Raw genomic sequence first — 23,332 nt, forward strand, 5'->3', positions numbered from 1 at the left:
TTAGCAGACCCTGAAGGTTTGAGAAGAATCTTAACCTGCGTGAGCTCATCGATGATGCCTCGTTGCTCAGCAACCTGCAGCTTGAGGAACTCCACTTCTTGTTCCTCATGTGCGTGACTTAAGTCTGTCAGGGAGCTTGGCCGCTTTAGCTGGGGTTGATGGGTTTGCTGCTGTGAGTGAGAGCGAGAAGAGGAGGCTTTTTCCTTCTGAGAGAGGGAGACAGAGAATCCAAATGATGGTTGTCCAGAGAATTAGTTCATGCATTTCCTCAAATGACCACTAGAGGTCCCCCTTCATCTCAGTAAGACAAAACGACCCAGACAAAATATCACTTCCCTCTGTGTTTAAAACCAATATTTGACATGCTTCTCACCATCTCAGCATTCTCACAGCTCAAGAGCTTGAGTTTCTCCTCCATGCGTTGTAGCGTTTGCAGGAGGTCGTCATTCTTCTTTGAAAGACGTTTGTTCTTTTCAAACATGGGTTTCATCTGGCTCTCTGCTTCTCGCACCCGCTTCAACTGGACACAAAGCAGAGGGAAACAGTGTGTCACGGACAGTAAAAGAGTAAAGTATGTTTAGTGTTTGGTATGCCTGTTTCTCTATGTGTGCATCCGTTCTCACGTGTAACACTGGGGATGTATTTAGATGCCTATACTCACTAGTTCATTCCTCTCATCCGCCAGCAGTGTGTTTCTGTCCTCCAGCTTCCTGATGACTGAGTGGAGCTCTGCTATCTTCAGCTGGAACCTCCTCATGTCACGCTCCTCCACCTCCTGGGACACCGGGGGGAGAGGAGAGGAGGAGGAAGAAGACAAAAACTGAAAAAGGGAGAACATGCAGGCGAGCAGGTAGTGGAAATTGATGGGAAAGAGGATGTGACAGAATAGACGATGAGTGGGTATGTTACACCGCAACTGTGAACTTTACACGGGCATGTGTGATTGTATAAACAGTATTTGTTGATCTCCCTTCTTGTCACTTGGATAAATATAATAAAGTCAAGTAAGAGATGCACCAATTCCACTCTGTCGCTTACCGTGCACCATATTTTACTTCCTATTTTAGTTTCAGTTATTTCCAAGAAGCTGCTACTTTGCATTCAAGTGGAAAAAATTCATTTTATATGTTAGTTATGAATTAAATGTGTGCAGATGTACAGTTAAATTGTTTGTGTGTGTACCTGGTTGTTGATCACGTCGGAGTTGTCTCCGAGCCCAGGCACCACTTCCCTCTTGGGGCTGCCGTGGTTGTGTCTTTCAGCCTCTCGTACCTGACCCAGCTGCTCATCCAGGGCTTCCTTCTGGAGCTGAAGCTTCTGGGTGTAGCCAGCCTGTAAGCCCAGCTCTCTTTCCAGGGCACACACCACCCGTTCCTTGGACTTTATCTCGTCCATCTACAGTACAAAATAGAAGAAGGTGGAAAGAGTGACCAAGTAAGTTGCAGTTACGGATCACATTAACGTGATTAAATAAAAATGAATATATTGAGTCCCGGCTCGGGCACGGGATCTTTCTGTGTGGAGTTTGCTTGTTCTCCCCGTGTCTGCGTGGGTTCTCTGCGGGTACTCCGGCTTCCTCCCACCATCCAAAGACATGCAATTTGGGGACTAGGCTGATTGATACTCTAAATTGACCTTAGGTATGAATGTGAGTGTGAATGGTTGTTCGTCTCTCTATGTTGGCCCTGCGATGGACTGGCGACCTGTCCAGGGTGAACCCCGCCTCTCGCCCGTTGACGCTGGGATAGGCTCCAGCCCCCCCGCGACCCTTAATGTGCAGGAATAAGCGGAAGATGATGGATGGATGGATGGATATCAAGTGGACATTTATGATAACAAAATTCAGCTTGAACCATTTATTTCACACTTTTTACAACCTTTTTACTTTGAGATATTATGATGGTATACTGAAAACATCTTGCAAACCCCACACAATCACAACGTCTAGGCAAACTCCAGAATAAGACACTTGCTTTTATGATTACTGTGCTTCAGCTCTAATTAATTCTAATAAACGCTTTCACATACATTTCCCTTCCTGTTTTGTTTTTTTTAACTCTTCATATTCCCTACACAGCCTGCTCTTCATTGATAAGTCCCCCTTCTGCCTCCAAAAACTATAACGACTTTCATGCTACAGTATCTTACCTCCCCTTATTTTTGCATCAGATAAAAAGCAAGTCTGACACATGCAGTAATTAGCCTTTCACCTTCAGGGGTGAGATACACACTGAGCTTCAGGAGCAGGAAAACAGATGTTTGTGCGTGTGTACTCTTCTTATTCAAATCAAAGGAATGTAAAAGTAACAGATGTTGGCCTTGCTAAGCTAACTCATGGCTGAGGAGTTTGATATGATTTAAAGAGCGGTGAAGCTGTGTTTTAATTGCATATGGCTCTAAAATGTGTAATTTACTGGGTAGGTTTTATTCTGCAACAGATATTCACAAGGAATTATTCCATCATACGCCATTTTAAACAAAGAAGCTTTTTTGCCTTTTACAAAGTAAATATGACTTTGTGAGCCAGTGTAAATAATATCTTCAACTGTGTATTTCTACTGTTTGAAACCTAAGAAATACTACTTTCCATCCTCAATGATACTATCTCCAGTTTACTCTTCTATTTTATTAGTCTTCTAGTTCGTGGCTGTTTAACTGCAGCATGTGACCTCACCAGTCGGCGAATGTCTCTCTCGCAGTCCCGTTTGATGCGGTGCACTTCATCCTGGTGCTGTTGGTACGCTGTTCGGAGATCAGCCGCTTTTGCTTTATCAGCTTGTAGCGCGTTTGCCAGCGCCTCCTCTGCTTGCTTCCTGGCCGTCTTCTGTTCCTGAATCTAAAAGACCACATGTGCAAAAAATAAAACAACACACGTGAGTAAACACTGGTCCGATTCCAACAGACGGAATGATGGATATCTTATTTGTCTGGGAGGGCTACAGTGAAACAATAGCTTGGCTACAGGCCTTTCCACAGTACTTCCTGTTTTTCAGCAGCAAATTTACAAAGGTATATGCGGTCTCACATCAACACACAGCACATATGTAAGCGTAACAGTTTCACAATTCTCCCCAAACTGTTCTGCTTTCATCTAAAAAAATAATAAAATACAAAGAACAAAGAGCACCTTTGTAAACTATGCAATACCAGGACAAACAGAAATTGACAGTTGACCCAAAGTTTAAGGTGCTTAAAAAAATGAGGTGTGTCCACCGCCGCTGTTGAACTTTCAAAAATAGAACAGACCTGATTTGATTTGAAACCTGGGTGAATCTATTATGTAAGACATGACTTTTACCTGTGTGCATGCTACAACGTACCTCCTGTTGGAGCTTAAGTCTCTCCCCGTCGAAAACTCTCCTCGCCTCCTCTCGGGCCTCTCCCAAAAGGGCATTTTTGAGCTTGTCAGCCGCTCCGTCTCTCAGTGCGTTCACCAGACCCTGGAGCCTCTGAACTTCTGTGTCCCGGATCTTTATGGTCCTGGCCAACTCGGCTTCATGCTGCCGTGACAGGGTTTCACGAGCAGCTGCTATCTCGCGGAGCTTCTCCTCGTGGAGCTTGGCGCGCAGGTCAGTGATGGCGACAGCATGTTTGTGCTGCTCAAGCTCCCGAGCCTGCCGCTGCTCCTGGAGCCGCTCACGGAGCTTACACACCTAAGAGAGCGACACAGCAGGTAAGAAGAGCTGCTACATATGCTGCACACTCACTTCACGTAGCACTTTTCAACGGACGGAAGCTCTGTTAGTTAAAAAAAGGGCTGTCTAACAGCAAAAGTAAACAAGTAAAAATGTTACAAATATTACTAACATGTGAACTAATATTCATTTTTTTATAGTGGCGTTTCATTGAGGTGGATGAAAAACATGACTTTCCTCTGTTCCTGTCCACAGTCAAAAGATGCTGAGCTATAACGCCGCTACCTGCCCCTCTGTTCCGAAGACCCGTATCTGACACCCCACTTTAATAAACTCAAACTATTTAAGCACAGCTTTCCCCAGTGGGAAACGGACCCCTGCTGAACCCTGGTCCTGTTACTGCCAGTCACCAAGCATGAATAATGCAGAAAAAGGAAGCATGTGTCAATCAGCAGACACAAGGAATAAAAACTGTAGTGATGACTTGTTCTGTGCAGCGTCAGAGAGGCCTAACAGCCACTGAATAAATAAGATACCCACTTGATATACCTAGAGTGACAAAAATGGGTAAGTTTCCAAATGTTAGAAATTTTGGAACTGAGACAGTGGAATAAAAGCAATAAGCCTTTATAAAAATTAAACGTGCAACTTTACAATCTTGCATATTATTTGCAGAGGTTCAGTGTTAGTGTATCATCTCTGTTGTGCTAAGCTGCAGCAACTGAAGGCTTTGTGGCCATTATCCTACTAAAGAAAATTTTAAAAAATGTATTACAAATTAGCCACCCAATTCCCTACCCGTTTTCCTCCTAATGCCTCCCCATCCTTTTCTGTCCTCCTAATGCCTCCCCATCCTCCTCTCGGTCCTCCTTACCTTGCCTCGCTCCTGCTGCAGTTCAACTTGGATGTCCATGATTTTGTTCCTCAGCTCCTCGTTGGTGGCTTGCACAGTGTCAGCCATCACCTCTGATTTCTCCGGCTTCCTTCCCTTCTTAAGGGGCGGGGCCGCAGGGGGTGTGGCTGATGACATAGCACTCTGTCCAACCAATCAGGTCAGACATAGAGTGCCAGGTGTGCAGTAATGGAGGGAAGAATCAGTTGCTGCTCCTCCTCCGTGAGAGGCTAGTCCGGCACACCATCATCATTGTGGAGTCTACATCATCGCTGGAGGATGTTGAGGGGTTTCTAATAGAGAAAAAGAAACAAACAGAGGAAGAAAAGATGGAAAAAGCATGAGTCAGTGGGTTACACTAAACTCCTCTGCCCAATATTCAAAGCCATATGACGCACAACAGCCTGTGGAAGATAAACTATTTTTGGAACGTTTACACTTTTCTCAGTTGTCCTCCCTTCTCTCAAACATGTACATCTTGGATCCAACACTAAAGGCGCTCCGGTCATTTATCATGATATTTTCCATTCATTGGGCACTGTAAGAAAACTCCAATGAGCATGAAAATGTTTTTTTAATGTCTCCTTCCACCTTCCACCCTTCTCTTCTTTCTTTCTCCAGAGACTTAAAACACATACTTGACTTTCTGAGTGATTCTCACCACGAACGGGGAAGTGATGGCGCTTTACCCAGTGCTGCAAAATACTCTGAAATTTCAAATACGGTCCTGCAAACTAAACCTCTAATTGGCAAGCAGAGTTTGGAACGTACCTACACACACACTGGAATTTGACTCTCCCAGTGACAAACCAGATCAATCACAGTAAACAGCAATGCCAGGTACTCCCCTCAGCCTCATTAACTCAGCCTAATCTAAAAATAACAGACGGGATATTTCTTTATCTCAATACCAAATCTCTCCAAAAATCCTGACTAACCTGATTCATTTTTCATCCCTCCAATCATAGTGCTAACATTAATGTGCCTGGACAAAGAATCTCACCATTGCATGCATGTCCCATTTTCATATGGGTTACTTTATACGCTTGCTTTCATATAGAAGGCCGTTTGAATTATAAGGAATCTCTTTTTAATTGATAATGATTATGTAATACCAGAAATCATGACACCATGATATTTGCATCATATTGTAAAAATCTCATTCCATTGTTACCCTGACTTGTGCTTCAACTGGTATAAATGTCACAGACCTAGACGAGACATATCAGCTCCTTTCTTACTTAACTGCACTGACATTCTCCAATGACATTGTGGAGATGTCAACTTGAAAAATACGAGATGGAAATATTTGTTTCTCTCAAACCTCCATCTTTTCTGCTGCCTAAAACACAAGTAAATCATACTGATTTCATCTTGTGGGGACTTCTTCTACCCACTGAAGGCACGCTGCATTTGAGTTAGGATTTTTTTTTGGTACAATTTCTGTTAGGAGTGTCGCCACAAATGACGTTCCTTCACTAAGCAGAAAGCAGACTCCTCTAATCTCTTCCTGGAATGAATAGTAACCCAGTAACCGTCCAGTGTTTCTGCTGACTATTAAATAAATAATGCAACAATGAGGGAGCTGAAGCAGTACGACCGTAGGCACCTCCATCATTTCCTACACTCACACACAACAGTCATACAACACACACACACAGGCGCAACAGTTACCACGGCAACGCTTGCTCTCTCAAAACTCTATTCCTCTCATGGCAAGGGATGATGGGAAGGAGGAGTCTCATGTTGGGTTTGAGATGTATTCACACACATTTGCTCTGTGTAGAAAAGACTGCACACTTGAAAAGCACACAAGCGCGCACACAGTTGTGTTATCCGATAGGATCTCTGTGCTGAGGTTGACTGAGAGACAAAAATGCATCAATGCTGCAGGGCGATGAAGCTTTCTTCCACGTGCTTTTTTACACAGAATGCATTTCAGGCGATGGGAGAGGAAAGAAAGAAAGGAGAGACGGGCTTAAGCCGATAATATAGGAGACATATAGGAGGAAAGAGGGGAAAAGCATGCAGACCTTTACCAGAGAAACAGCACTTCAACCACTTCCACCCTCTCCACTTACTTTCTCCAACCCCCACTAGCTGGCAATGGCGATGTTAGCGAACAGAGGAAATCAGTGATCTCACACTCATTCACAGAGACAGAAAGAGAGAGCAAGAGAGAGAGAGAGAGAGACCATTCACACACAGAGCACTGAAACAAGCACACATTCTTTGGTTGTTCTTGTACAGAAAAAATAGGCACCAATTCAGCTGACACATATTCACTCCAGTACAAATAGTGTTGTACAATTATTCACATCAAGAACAAACAGGAATTTGTTTAGAGTGGGTCAGTAGACTCGATGCAAGAACTAGAAATTGGGTGGTGTAACCCTCATGGAAATTGCTGACATATGGCTTCAGTTGTGTGTATTCTCATTAACATCTGGATGTAACACTTTTTTTTTGGGGGGGGGGGGGGTTATAAATCAGGTCAGGGCTTTTCTTTTGATTGTTTGCATTGCAGCATAAATCTCTATTATCAGTCACATGTCACATGAGCCACATGTTCCCAAGCTGAGAGCCAGAAGCTTAGGCTGAAATTTTATAGTTAACAGAAAACCAGGAATGTTAAATGGGAAAATGGAACATTTTACAGGGGTACTGAGAGGCTAACGAGCACCTTCAGAAGCAAACAAAAGCCAGCTGAGTCCAGAGCCCTGAAACCACTCCATCCACGGCAGGTATAAACAGTTAGCTTGGCAGGATAGCATAGAAGCACAAACATATCCTGTGACTGAGTCTTCCGTCATCTCTGCTGTCATCCAGGGAAAGTTAATGTCACCTTGTACTCAAATCAAATTGTTATTAACATCAAATTAAATGCACCATCAATGCTTTTTATAGTACAGTAAAGTGATCACTTGATAATTGCAAGAAAGGAAGGATAAGGAAATTCTGCAATCACTGAGGCGTGACACAATGTAAGTACTGGGGGCATGAGAAACGGATGTCAACAAGCCCCAATCCAGCATGGGCCATTTACCCAATAGTGAACTGATGTTTCATAATTTTAATCCTCAAACGACGCAGGACAAGCATATAACTTGCATGTAACATATAACATCCGTCAAACCTCCACCAAGTTTGGTGAAAATCTGCCTCATAATTTGTGTGGAATCCTGATGACAGACATACGCAAGTCTGTGTCTGAGTTAAATATCATCTAAGTGGGTGTGGATGCACTGAGATATGTTCATGGTGCCCACTGAGCACATGGACATACATGCTAACATGACGTCTCAGTGTCATCCTATCAGCATAGTGCTGACTCTTAAAACAGGCCTGGCCACACTCCAGACATCCCGCCACAGTCCACACTTAAACACAAGCGCACACACACAGCAGTATAGCAATACTCTAAACACACCGCTACGATTCCATTGAGAGTTGGAGTAACGCAGCCAAGTGCAGCACTCGTGGAGCATATGACCTAAAAATGACTGTCAGCAGAATGACTACAAGTTAGTGACCCCATTGACTAGTCAACCTAGAGAGTGTCTCTCCTAAACACACACACACACACACACACACACACACACACACACACACACACACACACGCAGACTGGCTACACACCCAGATGCCTACCAGACTTCTGTCATATTGCTTTTGTGTTATTGCAGCAGTTAAGATCAATATTGGTTTCAGGTTTCTTTTGCATATCATCCATTACTGGGGCCATTTGTGTGTGTTTGGCCTGCACAGGTACATCCATATGCTACTACATGCATGGTTGCAAACAAACATATGCACACATACACTGAAAAAAGACAAGGTAGTACAGCCACTAATGTGATTAACCTGTGTTTTCCTTTCTGGCTACATATATATTGGTCAGTACTGGCTGGGAGACTTATGCACAAGTGAGTTTAGTTCCTCCTGATGGAGGATGAAGAAAAAAATGGGATTATGAAAGCAGGATAGATTAAGTTAGAGAGGCAGTGGAGACACAGGCGATGGGGGGCGTGACTATGACGTCAACTGGAAATCCTGTGAATTGTATCCACTGATTTTCTGTCATATTAACTGACAGGTTGAGATTATGGAACATGAAATGATCATGCACAGAAAGAGACCCAATCTTTTTTTACAGAAATATACTGTTGCTCTGTCCTAGCAGCTGTAGCAGCTTTTCCTTTTTCTGTTTTTTTCTTTTGAAACGCCAACACATCTTTGCAGCATGCTCCAAACAGGCTGATCCGGCAGAAGTGAGTGTGCAACACATGTTTGCTGTCCAACGGGGCAGATTAACGAGCCTCCGGAGCCTCTGAAGCCGTCTGGTAAAGCACCAGAGCTGTTATGACAGACAGGGTCCCCGCTGGTAAACACGGCAGACAGACGGAGAGCATGCATGGCGGAGGATTGTTTTTTAAAGGACGTGTATTAATGCAATAATGAGCTGTCACGAATATAAGCTGCAGCAGCTGACAGTCCGCCTGTCCGGTTTGCCAACCACACCCCACGGCTAGACTAGCGTGGGGCTGCTGCAGCATCCTCCAGCTTCTCATGCCGGATGTCCTTGCACTCTATGCAGGCTAATGTCGGTGCTATGCATGCATCATTTCCACTGTGGTCTTCTGGTGTTTCCACTGACTAACGAGGTGAAAAGGAAGGAGGGAGTGGACAGTAAAAGTAGTTCAATATTAGCCAGAGAGGAGATATGATCATCCCCAGACTTGGTAGTTCCTCCTCAGGGCCAGAGATGTCACACAGGTTCCCCCGCCGCCAAACTGACTAGATAAGCTACTGAGCTTGAAAGCTAACGTACATATAAAAAAAACGGTCAACACGCACCGTTAGCAGACCGTATGTCACCCGCCTGTCTGGGTCTACAGATCAGTTTCTGGAAGTTGTCAAAGACCGCAGGGCGGTTAAATTCACCTGAAATGGAGGTCCCCTATGGTGACCTGATGTGGAAACGGCGCTGTGTGCTTCACATCCAGGAAGCGAGGCTGTGCTCCGGGCTGGGGAGCTCGAGCACGTCAGGATGCTAGCTTCGCCTGGCAAGTTCTTTCATCCAAAATTCCCAGCAGCGAGCCCCCCGTCTGAAGTTGCACATCCAGCGTTAATGATATTATCCGCTAACAGGCTACGTCCAGCAGCGGCAGGCTCCACTCCTCTCCTCTCCCCTCCCTCCTCTTCCTCCACGCCCACACACACATACACACTCGCTGGCACGCGCTGCTGTCCGTTCCTACATCTCGCGTGTGGAAAATAGACACATAAAACGGACTCGATGGCGATGTCGACGTTAACGTGGGAGGGTTAACAAAAAAAAAAAAAAAAACCGTAGCGTCGCCGGTAGCGTGATAGAAGCGCGACACCTGACTGCGTGTTCAAGAATGACATCGCGCGCGCGGTGGATGACGCCGGTGCAGGAGCAACGTAAAAGCGTCAGAGACAGCGGTGGAGGGAGAGCCCGCCGTCCACACACGCAGAGGCTCCTGGGGTGGGGATTTTTGGAAAATGTGTCCACAATTACTCCCTTTATCGTTTCTGTTTGTTTCCCTTGACCCGCATAAAGATGCGATATTTCTTTTCCCTTCTTTTTGGTGTTGAGTGGTTGTGTTTACTCTGGCCTGTATTGAACGTCGAGAACTTTCTCGTAACCTAATTAATCTCAACCTTTTACATCCACACCTTCAAAAGGATTTTAAAACCTTTTAAAATTTGATAAGCAAAAGCAGGGATTCTGACATTGAACTGGTGACTCCTTACCTAAGTATTGTTGTTTTTAATTTTGCAAAGGGTTGTTATATATAAATATGTATTCATTAAAAACATTGCGGACATTATATACCCTTTAATATACTTTTGGAAGACCTATATCGTAATTTATTTTTATAACCTGCATGGAAATTATATGATTTGTTTTTTGTTTAGAGTTCCAAACAAAATGAGCAGGCCTAAATAATATAGCCTATTCTGAATCTTTTAAAATGTTCAGTAAATTAATAATGCATGGAGAAAAAAAGATCTTATTTCCAAACTTTTGAAATTATTTGGAATCGTATTTTTAAAACGCAAGTTAAGCAGCAGCAATGATTCCTGCCCTGCATGAGCTGCTGATCCCTGAATAATAACCATGTCAAGTTTTATTTAAGCCTACCTTTAATCTTGAAAGATTTTGTTGTTATTGTTTGTTGCACAGATCTGCATAGCCATAAAATGGTACCAAACCAGACAAAATCATGCTTTTTACTCAAAAAAAAATGCTGTTTCATCAAAAAGAGCCACTGGTGCCTTTTGTCATTTGTCACAGAAACGTGAAATTATCATCATCATCATCACAGATGATGATCACGGATCACCACTGTCTTCCAGGTAAACCGTTAAACTGCGAAATAAACTCCTCAAACACTGTAGGCCTCCAAATTCAGGCTGTTTATCTTGAACAATATGACTCCTCCAATCATAAAAATAGGTGAAATAATCGGACAATATGAAAGTGCTGTGAGTGTGACCCAGATTCTGGTGGATGCATTACTTACGCACAGCTGGTTGTCTCACACTGCGCCTGCCTGCCTGTCTGCCATTCTCAGCCATGTGCAGCCCATCGCTGCAGGGCAACATAGGAAGTAATAGAAGCAGAACACAGTTTGGAGGAGGATGAATTGTCTATTTGCTATAGTTGTTGCTCAGTAAACCCCTCCAGGGTCAGAGTCTCTGATAGGTGTGTTTTTCCATGCTTTTTTTATTTGGGGGTTATTTGGGGGTTTTTTGGTTTTTTGTTTTTTTTTTTAGAGTGTATTATGGAGCTAAATAAAGGGATCAGTCAGATAGTTTAGGGTGTAGGGCATCCTCGGATCCGGCCCCTGCTGAGGCCAGGAAGTAGTCACCCAGATGAGGCTGGTAGCAGAGCGGGATGAGGAGAGGGAGGGAAGAGAGTCCGGCTTTGTTTTGTGAGAGACTGCCTTAAAGAGCAAATGTATGTCAGAGAGCAATAATGAGAGTTTAACTGTTTTTGCCTAAAGTCTTTTTATTGTATCCCTCCATTTTCTGGATCTGTCCTTTTCTGTTCTGACAGAATGGAAAAAAAGGAAAAGGAGACTTCTTGACGTCATGGTAACCTCGTAAGACTGTGTGACGTGTCATGCTGGTATAAAAGAACAAAGCAACATTCAAGTGAAGATTCTGCTGATGCTGAATGAGTGAATGTGAAAAATCACCCTGAGATTGCACCATGAGCTGACTAAACCCAGTGATCAAGTTCCCTCTTAATCACAGATTTCTTCATGGGAAAAAAAAAACAAATCAACAATCTCTCTCTCTCTCATTAGCAGTGATAATAACTGTGTCTGAAGATAACAGTGCATATAGTCCATCAGCCTATTTCCAGCTCGTTGACCCAGTTGTGAGAAACATGAGGAGTCACTGTTTTTATTAACTTTACATAATCATCTTCCCTTTTTCTGCATATCCATAAGAGCTGTCCATAATAAGCTCAACGTAGTCACAGCTGCAGGCGGATTAAATTTATTATGTTTCTTACAGATGGTGTTTGGTATTCAGGGGAGACTGGAGATTCAAATGAGGAACAGATTAAGCTAACCTTCCATCTATATTGGATTTAGTGGAAACACACACTCAAAGGCAAATGACACTGCATCAAATATTAGACAGCTTTCAGTCTCTTTCTGAAGACAGTCACCAAATGACCTATTTTCCACAATGTAAAGTCCCCAGTCTAAAGTGCTCATGGTGATGTAACACTCTCATGTGAGGGTAATTAGGCTTTCTGGGCATGACTCACCACTGCAAGCCACTAAAAAAGTCTGTGCTTCATGTTGCATGTCCATCCCCAAAATAAGCGTCACCATGAACATCGAAACACCACCTTGAGTGGAGACATTGCCTTTGAACTTCATTGAATTTGGAATCGAAACATTCAAAATAAATGTTTCTGTCTTTCTGAGTAATATATCAGGTTTTTAATGGAAATGTTTAGGTTAAATGTTCCATAAAGCATTCTAGTTCTTACACACCTCAAACTCAAGTCATAACAGAAGTTGTTTTATGTAAGGAGAGAGCTGTAATAGCACATATAACAGATTATATCCAAGAACAATGTGTTTGTTACATACAGTCCCAATATGACATTATTTAAAATGTTTTTTATGTAATCAGAATCAAATTCAGCTGTGAATCCACCATACCAGCATTGTGTTATTCTAGGAACATTCAAAGAACTAAGCAACTAAGACTTCCAATTGTTTTTCAGGTCTTCCTTGAGTCTCAGTGGAAGTTTGTGACAAATTTTGAGAAATTCCCTCATGGTGTACCAGAGATATAATGTTAATGAAAATGTGCATATGAGGTGAGAGTAAACTTGCCCCTTGAAATCTTCTCAGTGGGTTCAGACCCAGTGGACATTTGAGCCAAACTTGAAAAAACATTCACTGACTCCAGAGATGCTGCAGTCACATAAGGTGCAGATGGATGGATGGACCACCTAGAAACATAATGCCTTTATGCCATTATGAGTTTAATCCAAAGTGAATTAAACAAGGGCAGCACAGTGGTGGAGTGGTTAACACTGCCACCTCACAGCAAGAAGGTTCCAGGTTTGAGTCCCGGCTCCATCACAGGATCTTTCTGTGTGAGTCTCCATGTTCTCCCTGTTCCTGTGTGGGTTCTCTCTGGTACTCCAGCTTCCTCCCACAGTCCAAAGACATCAAGAGGGGACGAGGCTAATTGATACTCTAAATTGACCGTAGGTGTGACTGTGAGTGTGAATGGTTGTCTCTATGTGTTGGCCCTGCGATGGATTGGCGACCCATCCAGGGTGAACCCCACCTCTCACCCAAAAGATGCTGGTATAGGCTCCAGCCCCCCCCCCCCCCCCCGCAACTTTAACAGGATAAGCGGAAGAAAATGGATGGAATTAAATTAGCTGATTGTCATGTCCTTTAGCAGTTAAGATCTTAGGGAGGACTGAGTCAAGATCTTATCAAGATGCCTTTTTAGCATTTGGGTTGAGCACCAGTCGAGATATTTTGCACACAATTATTCCTATTTCTTTATTTTTCCTCAACTTATTCTTTAGCACTCTCTGTCTTCTTTAGTCAAAGGTCCAAAAGCAGATTCAGTGGTATCCAAGAAGCCATGGCAAGTAGCAGAGTTCTCCCCACTTGGAGAATGTGTAGGAGCTGCTTTAGTGATGGAAATATGCATCTTCGCTGCAGTCAATGTCCACTCTCGCAAAGCCCTACTCGTTGCTATGGTTACTGACCATACCTCCTTCTCCTCCTCGAGTCATTCTTCCTGTGTGAATCATTCCATCTATGTTAGACTAAGCCTGCGGGTGGGGCCTGTCCTGTATATACAAGGACAGAGAGAAGGATACAAGCACATTTTGGACAAGATGTGCCATGCAGCAGCTTTTAATTACCATGTATGAGATGAGAAAAGATTATTTGTGTTCCAATCACTTCAGATCCAGAAAAAAGTCATTGCATCCTGAAGGGAATACAGAGACACAAAACAGTCAATTGAAGTAAAAACGGCTGCAAGTCAAACCAGCTTCTTTCCATTTTCGATCATTTAATTAATGATCACATGGCAAATAGTTGCAAATGTCAGGCGGGGCAGCATTATGAGATTTACATAATCAAAATATTGGGACACAAAACAAGCTTATTATTACAAGTATCCTTGAGCAGCTTTGTCTAATTTAGAGGAGAGCCGTTTCTGCAAGCTTGTGTGTGTGTGTGTGTGTGTGTGTGTGTGTGTGTGTGTGTGTGTGTGTGTGTGTGTGTGTGTGTGTATCTAAGCCCATGTAAAAGACACATTGCCTAATACAGATTGAATGTGTGCAATACCTAAAACAGTATACAGGTCCTGCTTATCCTCTCAACTGGATTTGGTTGATCTACTAATCAAAATCCATTTACATAACTGCCTTGGTGCAGCTGCCGTTAAAGAATTACTGTTCCCATTTCCCACCATGTGATATTTGCTCTTGTTCTCTGACTTGAACTTGAGTTGCTCCCTTGAGTCCTCTTTAAAAGTCCTTTTATTTGGTCCCATCCTTCTGTTTTTGCCTGGGATCCCCCCCTTCTGAGCTTTGAAGTTCTCCTGTCCTTGACTTCACCCCAGTGCTGCTCACGACTGCATGTGAGCCAGAGGCAAAACTTACAACCACTCTTAGATTAAATATTCAGGCTCAACCTACAGGTTTAAAGAAAATATTAGACTGAAATTACAGATTTAGACCAAAGTTATCCCAGTATTTACAGAGCAAATAACTGAAGCTGCATTTATTCAGCATCCGCTATGAGCAGATAATACACATTATCAGTCCAAAGAAATCAGATCATATTGTGAGGTTAAAGCACCTTATCTTAATATGACTATGTATTTTATATATTTCAATAATAATTGGAATGAGAGGCAAAACTATTAATTGCAGAAGAGAGTGAAATGAGAAAGAAAATAAAGAATAACCGATTACCTCTAAAATGTTATTTAAATTATTATCACTGTTTTTATCTACTTTACCAACAGTCTTGGCATCCTATCGCCTAAAAATCGTCACTGCAGAATGAAAACACCTGCTGCCATCTCCTGGTGAAAAGCTAATAAGACGTAGTAATGATTTGGAAAAATAGAGCAGACGTGTAACAACATATTCAGATCAATTGTAAAAAAAAATAAATAAATAAAAGTGCACACATGCACTTAAATACACAAATCGGTGCATTTTGCTAATAAACGGATGCATGTATGCGGATTCAGCAAGTTGCATTTTAATCTGTGCTTGATTGGTTTTGACTGAGATATCGTACACTTCCTATTTCGTGCAGCCTATCAAAACGTCCCAGATTCTGTCCACTCACAACACAAAGAATAGAAGGTGGGCGGGTACGTCGGCTGGAGCAGCGAGCAGCTGATAGCCTGTGCGTGTCGTGTTTGTGGAGTTGGACCACTAGCAGATGTTTGGAGAGAGAAAGGGAAGAATGACTTGGGACACCGAATAGCAAAGATAGTTCACGAAGCTTTTTTTATATATATATATCGTGAAGGATTAGAAATAAACTGGCACTCTGGTGTGAAAGGTGAGCGGGATATAGTAAATGTGAGCGACATGCTATGAACTAGCATTAGCAACAAAGCCACCGGTTTTAGCTAGTCTGCATCTACTAATGTTAATGTATTGGTAAAATACACCAAACGGCAACATTGTTCATACAGTATTTGTGTAAAATATTCATAACGGGTGTCTCATTTCATAGCTATGTGGACAAGTAGTGCATGTCCACTTCCACCTGGGTCAGTGTTACTGGGGGCCTCGTTTTCCATACCGAGAGGGGGCTTCCCAGCATGTCACGTTTTCAGGTTGGGCTCTTGAAGGATGTCACCTTCTCAATATAGCTGGCCAGTGCTCACTTGATAAGGCCGAAAACAGACCGCCAGCTGTCGCTAAGAGTAACAACAACAAAAAACTTAGGATTTTACGGAGGAAACTCATCAAACCTGCACACTACATTGATTCATTTTAGATCTCAAACAAGTGAGAAAGCTAACTAGTGCATGTCGGATTGCTTCACTGACGACCGATGTCGTCAAGTAAAATTAGTAATGATTGTCTGACCTTTTCTCTGAGAAACACTCATAACAGGTTCTGAAGCCCAGACACTTTGTTGTGTCTGTCTTGTCAGTGGAAAGTGTCAGCAATGTCATTATCTCTGGAGCTCAAGCATGATTTAAATCTTTTCTTTTTCCTTTATTCCCCTTTCTTTACAGTGAATGAACCACACTAACTACCTTGCATCAATTTGATAACATCTCCAAAATATTGTTCCTTGCTTATTAAAATGTGCACAAGTAGCTGAGTGTAAAGAGGTGTGTTGTCTTTAGAAGATAAAATGTCCTTTCAGAGCAGCTGCTGTCGATAGGACACAGGTGTGTCTCTCAGTGCAGGCAAAGTGAGGTCACCCTGCTTCTCAGCTGTTTCTCCTTGATAAGGCACTTCCTGTCGTTTTACTACCATGAGCCACCACATCGACTAAATCTCATTGATGCTCCTTTCAAAGATCGGAAAAATCTTCGGATGTCTCGTTTGTTTATTTCAGCTATGGATCCATCACAGGCCAGCATCCCAACCGCCCCAAAACTCAGCCCTTCATCTCTAACCACTCTGAGGACAGGCCCTCCCTCCCCCAGCTCTTCTGCTACCACATCCACACCACTACCAGACCGACCTAAATCTAAACTCACCATGCCCACACCTCCAAGCACGTCAGCATCTTCTCCCTCCACTGTAACCACTCGGGCATCTCAGAGTCTTTCTTCACGCTCATCCTCATGTTCCACACCGCCTGCTTCCCCTCTCCGCCTGCCTACCAGAAGCCCCTCACAGGTGGGCAGGTCTCAGCTCAATGCTGCTGCCTCAGGAAATCCCATCGCTGGAACATCATCTGGAGCCAATGCCGCAGTTCCTGCCACACCTGAACTTGGTGAGAATCACACTTTGACCTACAACAAAGTATTTACGGTTCAGTTTCAACTGCTTCCCGAACCGTCTGACGTGTAATGAGTGTTTGGTTTCCATGACAACTGTGCGCATACAGCAGCCTCTCCCTTTATGCTGACCCATGTGGAAAACCCCTCCCTCACCCCTATTTTTGTCACACGTCATGTCATTTATGAGCACTTCCTCCTGACCAGAAATTCTCTGTGTCAAGTTCACATAGCAGGAGATCCCTCGGCTCCACCGGGAATATCACGTTTTAATTTGCTCCACAGTTTGGCGAACCTACGGGTATGAAAATATGGCGAATGACTGAAAGTGTGAAATCTAACACCTTATGCTTAAAATATTTATTTCATCCGGACCACAGCTTTTCCATTAGATGTGATGCTGACATCTGAAAAACAAAGCCTGTCTGACTCGTGCCTGCTTGTGTAGAATTGAACAGATAACAACCATGTAGCTAATGAAAATCGAAATGGGAGAAAAGATGACATCACACTGTAAGGGGATAGGACGCGTCAGCTAACAGCTGCTGTTGACTGTGTTAAAAAACATTGTCGCGGGAACTCGGCGGTCTCACCCACTCCCTCCATGTTGCTTTTGGCGTCCTGAGACACACAAGCATCACTGTGGTTGTTACTGCCCTCATCTTTCACCTCGTATTTCTTACATGATGGTTGCACTCTCATCACAGTTTCCATGTGACAGCTCTTGCTGTGGTCAGTGAGTCGCAGAAGTCATCAGCTGACAGGAGATTCTAATTATATCATCAGTGTGTAGTCAGACAGTCTTATCAGAACAGGGGCTGCTTCTGGAAGGATCTCTGGTGTTACTGTCACATCGCCCAGTGGCTTATTTGAGCAAGAATGTTCATTTGGAGAAAGTTTTTAAACAGAAGACGGATTGAAAAAAATGTGAGATAGACCTTTAGTTTAGGGCTGCAACTAATGATTATTTTTAACATTCACCTTAAATTGAAGAATTGTTTCGTCTATAAAATATCAATGTAATTTTTGTTCAAAATAGTTGATTAATTGTCTTGGGATCAATTTGTCATTTTCACCCAGCAGCTGTAAACCCTGTAATCCAGTACATGTTCTCCTGTCACTGCACTGTGTGAGTATTAACAGCTGGGTTGGCAAGGCAACACATGAGTGTGTGTGGCGTGAACACGCTTGTCAAAAAGTGTTGCAACTGAGACTGAAGACATTTTGTGGATGTGGAGCTTGACTGTTGATCTTGAATGCTCCACAGAAAAAGAAAACATTTACCCGAGAAGATGTTTGGGTTGACACTGAAGGATCATGTGTACCTACAGTGTTTAAAATACAGATATTCTTTACTTTTTCCTCCAGAGGAGCCAGAGGAGGAAGTCAGTTTCGAGGATCTGGAGGAGAGAGCAAAGTCAGGAGATGCTAAAGCACAGAGCAAGGTCAGTGTTGACGTTAATGAGCATATGGTGGGTGCAAAATAGATCAGTCAGCTAATGGTGAATGTTATTGAAGACTTAAGAGTCAAAGAAGTCACAGTAGTGCTTTCCATGCAAGCAAGTGTCTATTGCGCGCGTGTGTGTTTGTGTGTGTGTGTCCAGATGGGGCGCTACTTCCTGGCTCTGGCAGAGGAAAGAGATGAGGAGCTGAACAACTGTACAGCAGTCACTTGGCTGGTCCAGGCTGGTAAACAGGGCCGCAAGGATGCCATTAAAATGCTGCAGCAGTGTTTATCCACCAGAAAAGGTACTACAGTCTCTCCTACCATCAGACCATGTGTAGTAGCAGGCCAGTGGGATAATCATTGGTTGTTGACGTTTTTTTTCAGGTATCACACTTGAGAACTTCGAGGAGGTAAAGAAGTTGTGTACAGAAACACGTTTTGAGAGGGGAGTCCGAAAAGCTGCTTTGCTCATGTACTGGAAATTAAACCCAGAGAGGAAGAAGTCCGTGGCGGTTTCTGAGATGCTCGAGAATGTCGAACACGTCCACGCAGAATATGGTATGAGATACATACTTGAGATGAACACATTTACACACACAGTACACACGTGTTGCATGTCGAGAGGAATCCTTAAGATTTTTCTGGTATTTTTCTTCCATTTACAGACAAACCGGTCTCCCCAGGCCCACTTACCAGCTCCACAAAGAAACAGAGGAGAGTTCTGGAGACTATGGTTACCAGAGAATGTACGTATGACCCAAAACATGGCTTCTACACGAAGAACTACTGTATGTGGTCAATTTGTCATTTAATCCATTTTTTGTCGTTCATGAAGCAGCCCAAGGTTAAATACGCCATTTGATTTATCTTATCACTTTTTAAACACGTGAATGGCAGAAAAAACACAAACAAAAGAAACTTTCATCTTTAATTAACCTATAACATGTATGTCTTTGTAGCCACATCCCATGTTGGGCTGGACGACTTTGTTGAGATGACGAAGAAGTATGCTCAGGGTATTGCACCGCCACCTGTCATAGCTGTAGGAGGCAATGATGATGATGACGATGACGATGATGGAGTTGTGAAGAATCCAGATGAATTGCCACTGCACCAGAAGGTGGGAAGCTTCTAGAATTTACTGACATTCCCAGAATTTTCTCACGGTAAAGTCGTCATCTCTCATTGTTGAGATTAATGGGCCGATGTTCTGACTCTCCAGCTGCTAAAGTTTCCCCTGTACGCCTTACTGGAGATAAAGGAGAACCTCATAGACTGGGCGTCGCGGGCGGGGATGCAGTGGCTCAGTGCACTGATCCCCACCCACCATGTCAACGCACTCATCTTCTTCTTCATCATCTCTAACCTCACCATCGACTTCTTCATCTTCATCATCCCTCTGCTGGTTTTCTACCTCTCGTTCTTCTCCATGGTCATCTGCACACTGCGCGTATTCCAGGTTGGTTACCTTTGCAGTTTAATTTCTACTCAATCACTCAATTGCTTGAGGTTTGAAGTAGAGGTCTGGGCAGGGATCACAAAAACACATCTCCCTCTACAGAATTCCAAAGCTTGGGAAAATTACCGGGCACTGACAGACCTGCTGGCTCACTTTGAACCTGGTCTTGATTTGGAGCAGGCCGAGACCAACTTCGGTTGGACACACTTGGAGCCCTATCTGTAAGCATGGCTCCAATGACCTTTTCATCTGTGTAGAAAAACTTTTATCATTTAAAAACGTTTATCATTCAATACGTGTACATGTTACAAAAAACAAAATCATTGGGTTAGTCTCACTAACTGATCATACGTAGATATGGCATGTATAAGCTTTAAACGCCCCGTGGTATTATGGTGTTTGGCACACAGCCATTAGAGGTCAGGACCAAACGAGAGCAAGAACAACACATTTCTACGTACTGCTACTCATGGACATACTCCCTCAATATATCGATTACTCTCAGATTCATTTATTCTGGGAGAAACAGTAGTCTTGATTAAATGAATATGAGGTGTTGAGAAGTGCTGGTGTAACTCCTTTATCCTAAAAGTGAATAAAACTTCATGTCTTGGTAAAGAGGATGTAGCTAAATACACCTACTTTTTATTTTCTCAGGTATTTCCTGCTCTCAGTGGTCTTTGTTGTTTTCTCCTTCCCTGTGGCGGACAAGTCCTGGATTCCCTGCTCAGAGCTGTCTGCCATCGCTCTCTTCTTCACAGTCACCGCCTTCCTCAGCCTTCATGCCTCTGCTCAGCTGTTTGCTCGGAAGGCCCTGCTCACCGAGGTCCTCTCCGGAGCCTGCTCCCTGGCCCCTCTCCTGCCAGACTCCCTCTGGTTTCTCAGGCTCTTCGGAAGGACGTTCATCTCTTTCCCCCTGGGGGATGTAGTGGCATTGAACCTGGGCGTGCCCTGCATCCTCTACGGCCATCTTTTCTATCTTCTCTTCCGTATGGCGCAGCTGAAAGGCTTCAAAGGCACCTACCTTTGCCTGGTGCCTTACCTGGTTTGCTTCACCTGGTGTGAACTCTGTTTGGTGTTCCTCAACAACGCGACTGCCATAGGACTCATACGCACCTGTGTGGGCTACATGCTCTTCCTGTTTGCTCTGCCGATTCTCTCCTTGGGCCTGGCAGCAATGCTCATCATCCAGTTACTGCAGTGGTTCCTGGCGCTGGAAGTGACCAAGATGGTGGTCACGCTAATCATTTGTTTTGTACCTGTAGTGCTGAGGCTTTGGACCCGCTTTAGCCTTAACCCCGTCGCAGTTTTCCGCTCATTATCCAGGAGTAGCATCGTCAAGCTGATTCTGGTGTGGCTCAGTGCAGTGGTGCTCTTCTGCTGGATGTACGTATACAGGTCCGAGGGTATGAAGGTGTATAACTCCACCCTGACGTGGCCAGAGTACAGCAACCTCTGCGGTCCACTGGCATGGAAAGAGTCCAACATGGCCCAAACTCAGATTCTCTGTTCACACCTTGAAGGTCATCACGTCACCTGGACTGGGCGCTTCAAATACGCCCGTGTGACCGATATTGAAAACGGGCCACAGTCTGTCATCAACCTGCTGCCGGTATTTGTGGGGAACTGGATGCGCTGTCTCTATGGAGAACCCTATCCTCTGTGTGATGAAGGGAAAAATGCGTCAGCAGAGCCTCAGCCCCTCCCAGCCCCGGCTCCTCCTCTGGTAGAGCCCCTCTGTAAACTGAAAAACCTAGCCAAGCATGAATGCCACGTTAAACGCTTTGATCGCTACAAATTTGAAGTCACAATGGGCATGCCGCTTGAGAGGAAGACCAAGAACGGTACGATCATAGAGGACGAAGACGCAACCAAAGACATTGTTCTGCGGGCAAGCAATGAGTTCAAGTATGTGCTTTTACACTTGAACACAGGAAGCGTGGTGGAGTTCAGCACGATTCTGGAGGGACGTTTAGGCTCCAAGTGGCCCGTGTTTGAGCTGAAAGCCATTCACTGCATGTCATGCGGCGATGCTCACATGCCCAGCCGCCGACAGTATAAGATTGAACACGACTGGAGGCGCACAGCTCAAAATGCCCTGCAGTTTGGCTTCGACTTCTTCTTCAACCCCTTCCTGACCGCTCAGCTGCAGCATCTTTCCGAGACGGAGACTGACACGGACTCAGAGCTGATGGTTCCTGAGAGGATGTAGAGAGATCAGCAAGCAAGCCTCCAGAGGACATGAGATGTTAGCGCTAAGATGTGTGATTCAATTTCAGAATATTAATGAGGCTAACATTCTCTTGGCTGTAGGAGGATGGTTGTAAATCAGTTTTACCAAGCGTGTGTGTTTGCATTTTTTTTTAGCGTCTGAGCCAAAATGTGTGAGAATACAAAACAGAATGAAATTAAGTGTAAAAAAAAAAGGGGGGGAAAACTAAGCCTGTATGGTTTTTAGATTCATTAATTTACGCTAAAGTGAGAAGCACACTAAACCTCATCAGTTTTATTAAAGGTTCATTCATTGAAGCTGTGGTGACGCTCACCACGGTGTGTGTTGTCCAAATGTTCTTTATGTTAGCATCATGATCGACTTTATGGCCAGAATCATTTATACTTTACAGTGAACTCTAATATTTCCTTTTTTTTTTTTGTACCTGCCAAGTGCGTCAAAGGCTGTAAAGCTGACATAAACATTCAGACACTTCAGTGATCTGTTTGAGAAATTTTTCAAGTGCCTTTATAATTTCAAAGATAATTTGGGAGAAACTTAGACTAAACATGCCTATAATCCTTAACCTCTCAGACTTCATGCCGTTTGTATTTATTGATCGATATAATAACCGTCATGTTTCTCCTTTACTTCTCCTCTCTCGTGTCTTCATTCCTGCTGTGCAGGCATTTAATATATTGAACATTGAGTCCCTGAGTGTTGATGTTTTCATCTTGGATGTCACTACTGTTTTCTATTCTGTGACCCATAAATATGATAAAACCACTTGCTTGTTTTTGTTCTTTGTAAAAAAAATTGCTGCCGCATCAAATGAAGGAATACTTTAAACTGCAGACCATTTTTTAGGTCCGTGGATTCTATTTGCTCTCCTTCAAAATGTGGCCTGCAGGTTCCGCTTCCCTCGTTTGTTGTGCAGTGCCTTAAACATTTTTGCTAAAATATGCAACTTGGCAACCCTAAAAGGAGGCATGAAATCTTACATGATTTAAATGGAAGTGACAGAAAATGTTAAGAAAGCTTTGCGACATGTGACGGACTTTCATCTTCAGATGTAGTACCAAAAAGTCAACACCAGATGGAGCCTCAGATCACATGACTCCTTAATGTCCCTGTACTGATCGTAATGATCACCCGTTAAAGA

At 43.6% G+C, this 23,332-nt stretch overlaps 2 protein-coding genes across 4 annotated transcripts in view; one reads left to right on the top strand and one right to left on the bottom strand.

Annotated features, from left to right (window-relative positions):
• The window catches only part of jakmip1 (janus kinase and microtubule interacting protein 1), a 29,322-nt gene extending 19,410 nt beyond the window's left edge, over positions 1-9,912 (bottom strand). The window contains exons 1-8 of one of the 3 annotated variants that reach the window (XM_086221617.1): positions 9,472-9,912; positions 4,510-4,820; positions 3,321-3,653; positions 2,675-2,836; positions 1,183-1,395; positions 662-820; positions 374-520; positions 36-206 (exon numbers count right to left, since the gene is read on the bottom strand). In XM_086221617.1, the coding sequence (XP_086077743.1) occupies positions 36-206; positions 374-520; positions 662-820; positions 1,183-1,395; positions 2,675-2,836; positions 3,321-3,653; positions 4,510-4,665 (1,341 nt within the window). In that variant the 5' untranslated portion in view covers positions 4,666-4,820; positions 9,472-9,912. The remainder of the gene's footprint in view (positions 1-35; positions 207-373; positions 521-661; positions 821-1,182; positions 1,396-2,674; positions 2,837-3,320; positions 3,654-4,509; positions 4,821-9,471) is intronic. The other 2 variants (XM_086221619.1, XM_086221618.1) reach the window with 2 other exon arrangements.
• Positions 9,913-15,446: 5,534 nt separating this feature from the next.
• On the top strand, positions 15,447-22,932 carry wfs1b (Wolfram syndrome 1b (wolframin)). Its single transcript, XM_086221620.1, has 10 exons — positions 15,447-15,647; positions 16,665-17,048; positions 18,421-18,497; positions 18,657-18,801; positions 18,884-19,057; positions 19,165-19,245; positions 19,459-19,619; positions 19,722-19,958; positions 20,061-20,179; positions 20,616-22,932. The coding sequence occupies exons 2-10, from the start codon at positions 16,667-16,669 to the stop codon at positions 22,168-22,170; spliced, it is 2,931 nt and encodes a 976-aa protein (XP_086077746.1). The 5' UTR covers positions 15,447-15,647; positions 16,665-16,666; the 3' UTR covers positions 22,171-22,932.
• Positions 22,933-23,332: the final 400 nt, after the last annotated feature.

The sequence above is a fragment of the Aulostomus chinensis genome, chromosome 13, assembly GCF_037954235.1.
Source record: "Aulostomus chinensis isolate RoL2024-O1b breed Wild chromosome 13, RoL_Achi_v1.0, whole genome shotgun sequence".
NCBI lineage: Eukaryota > Metazoa > Chordata > Actinopteri > Syngnathiformes > Aulostomidae > Aulostomus > Aulostomus chinensis.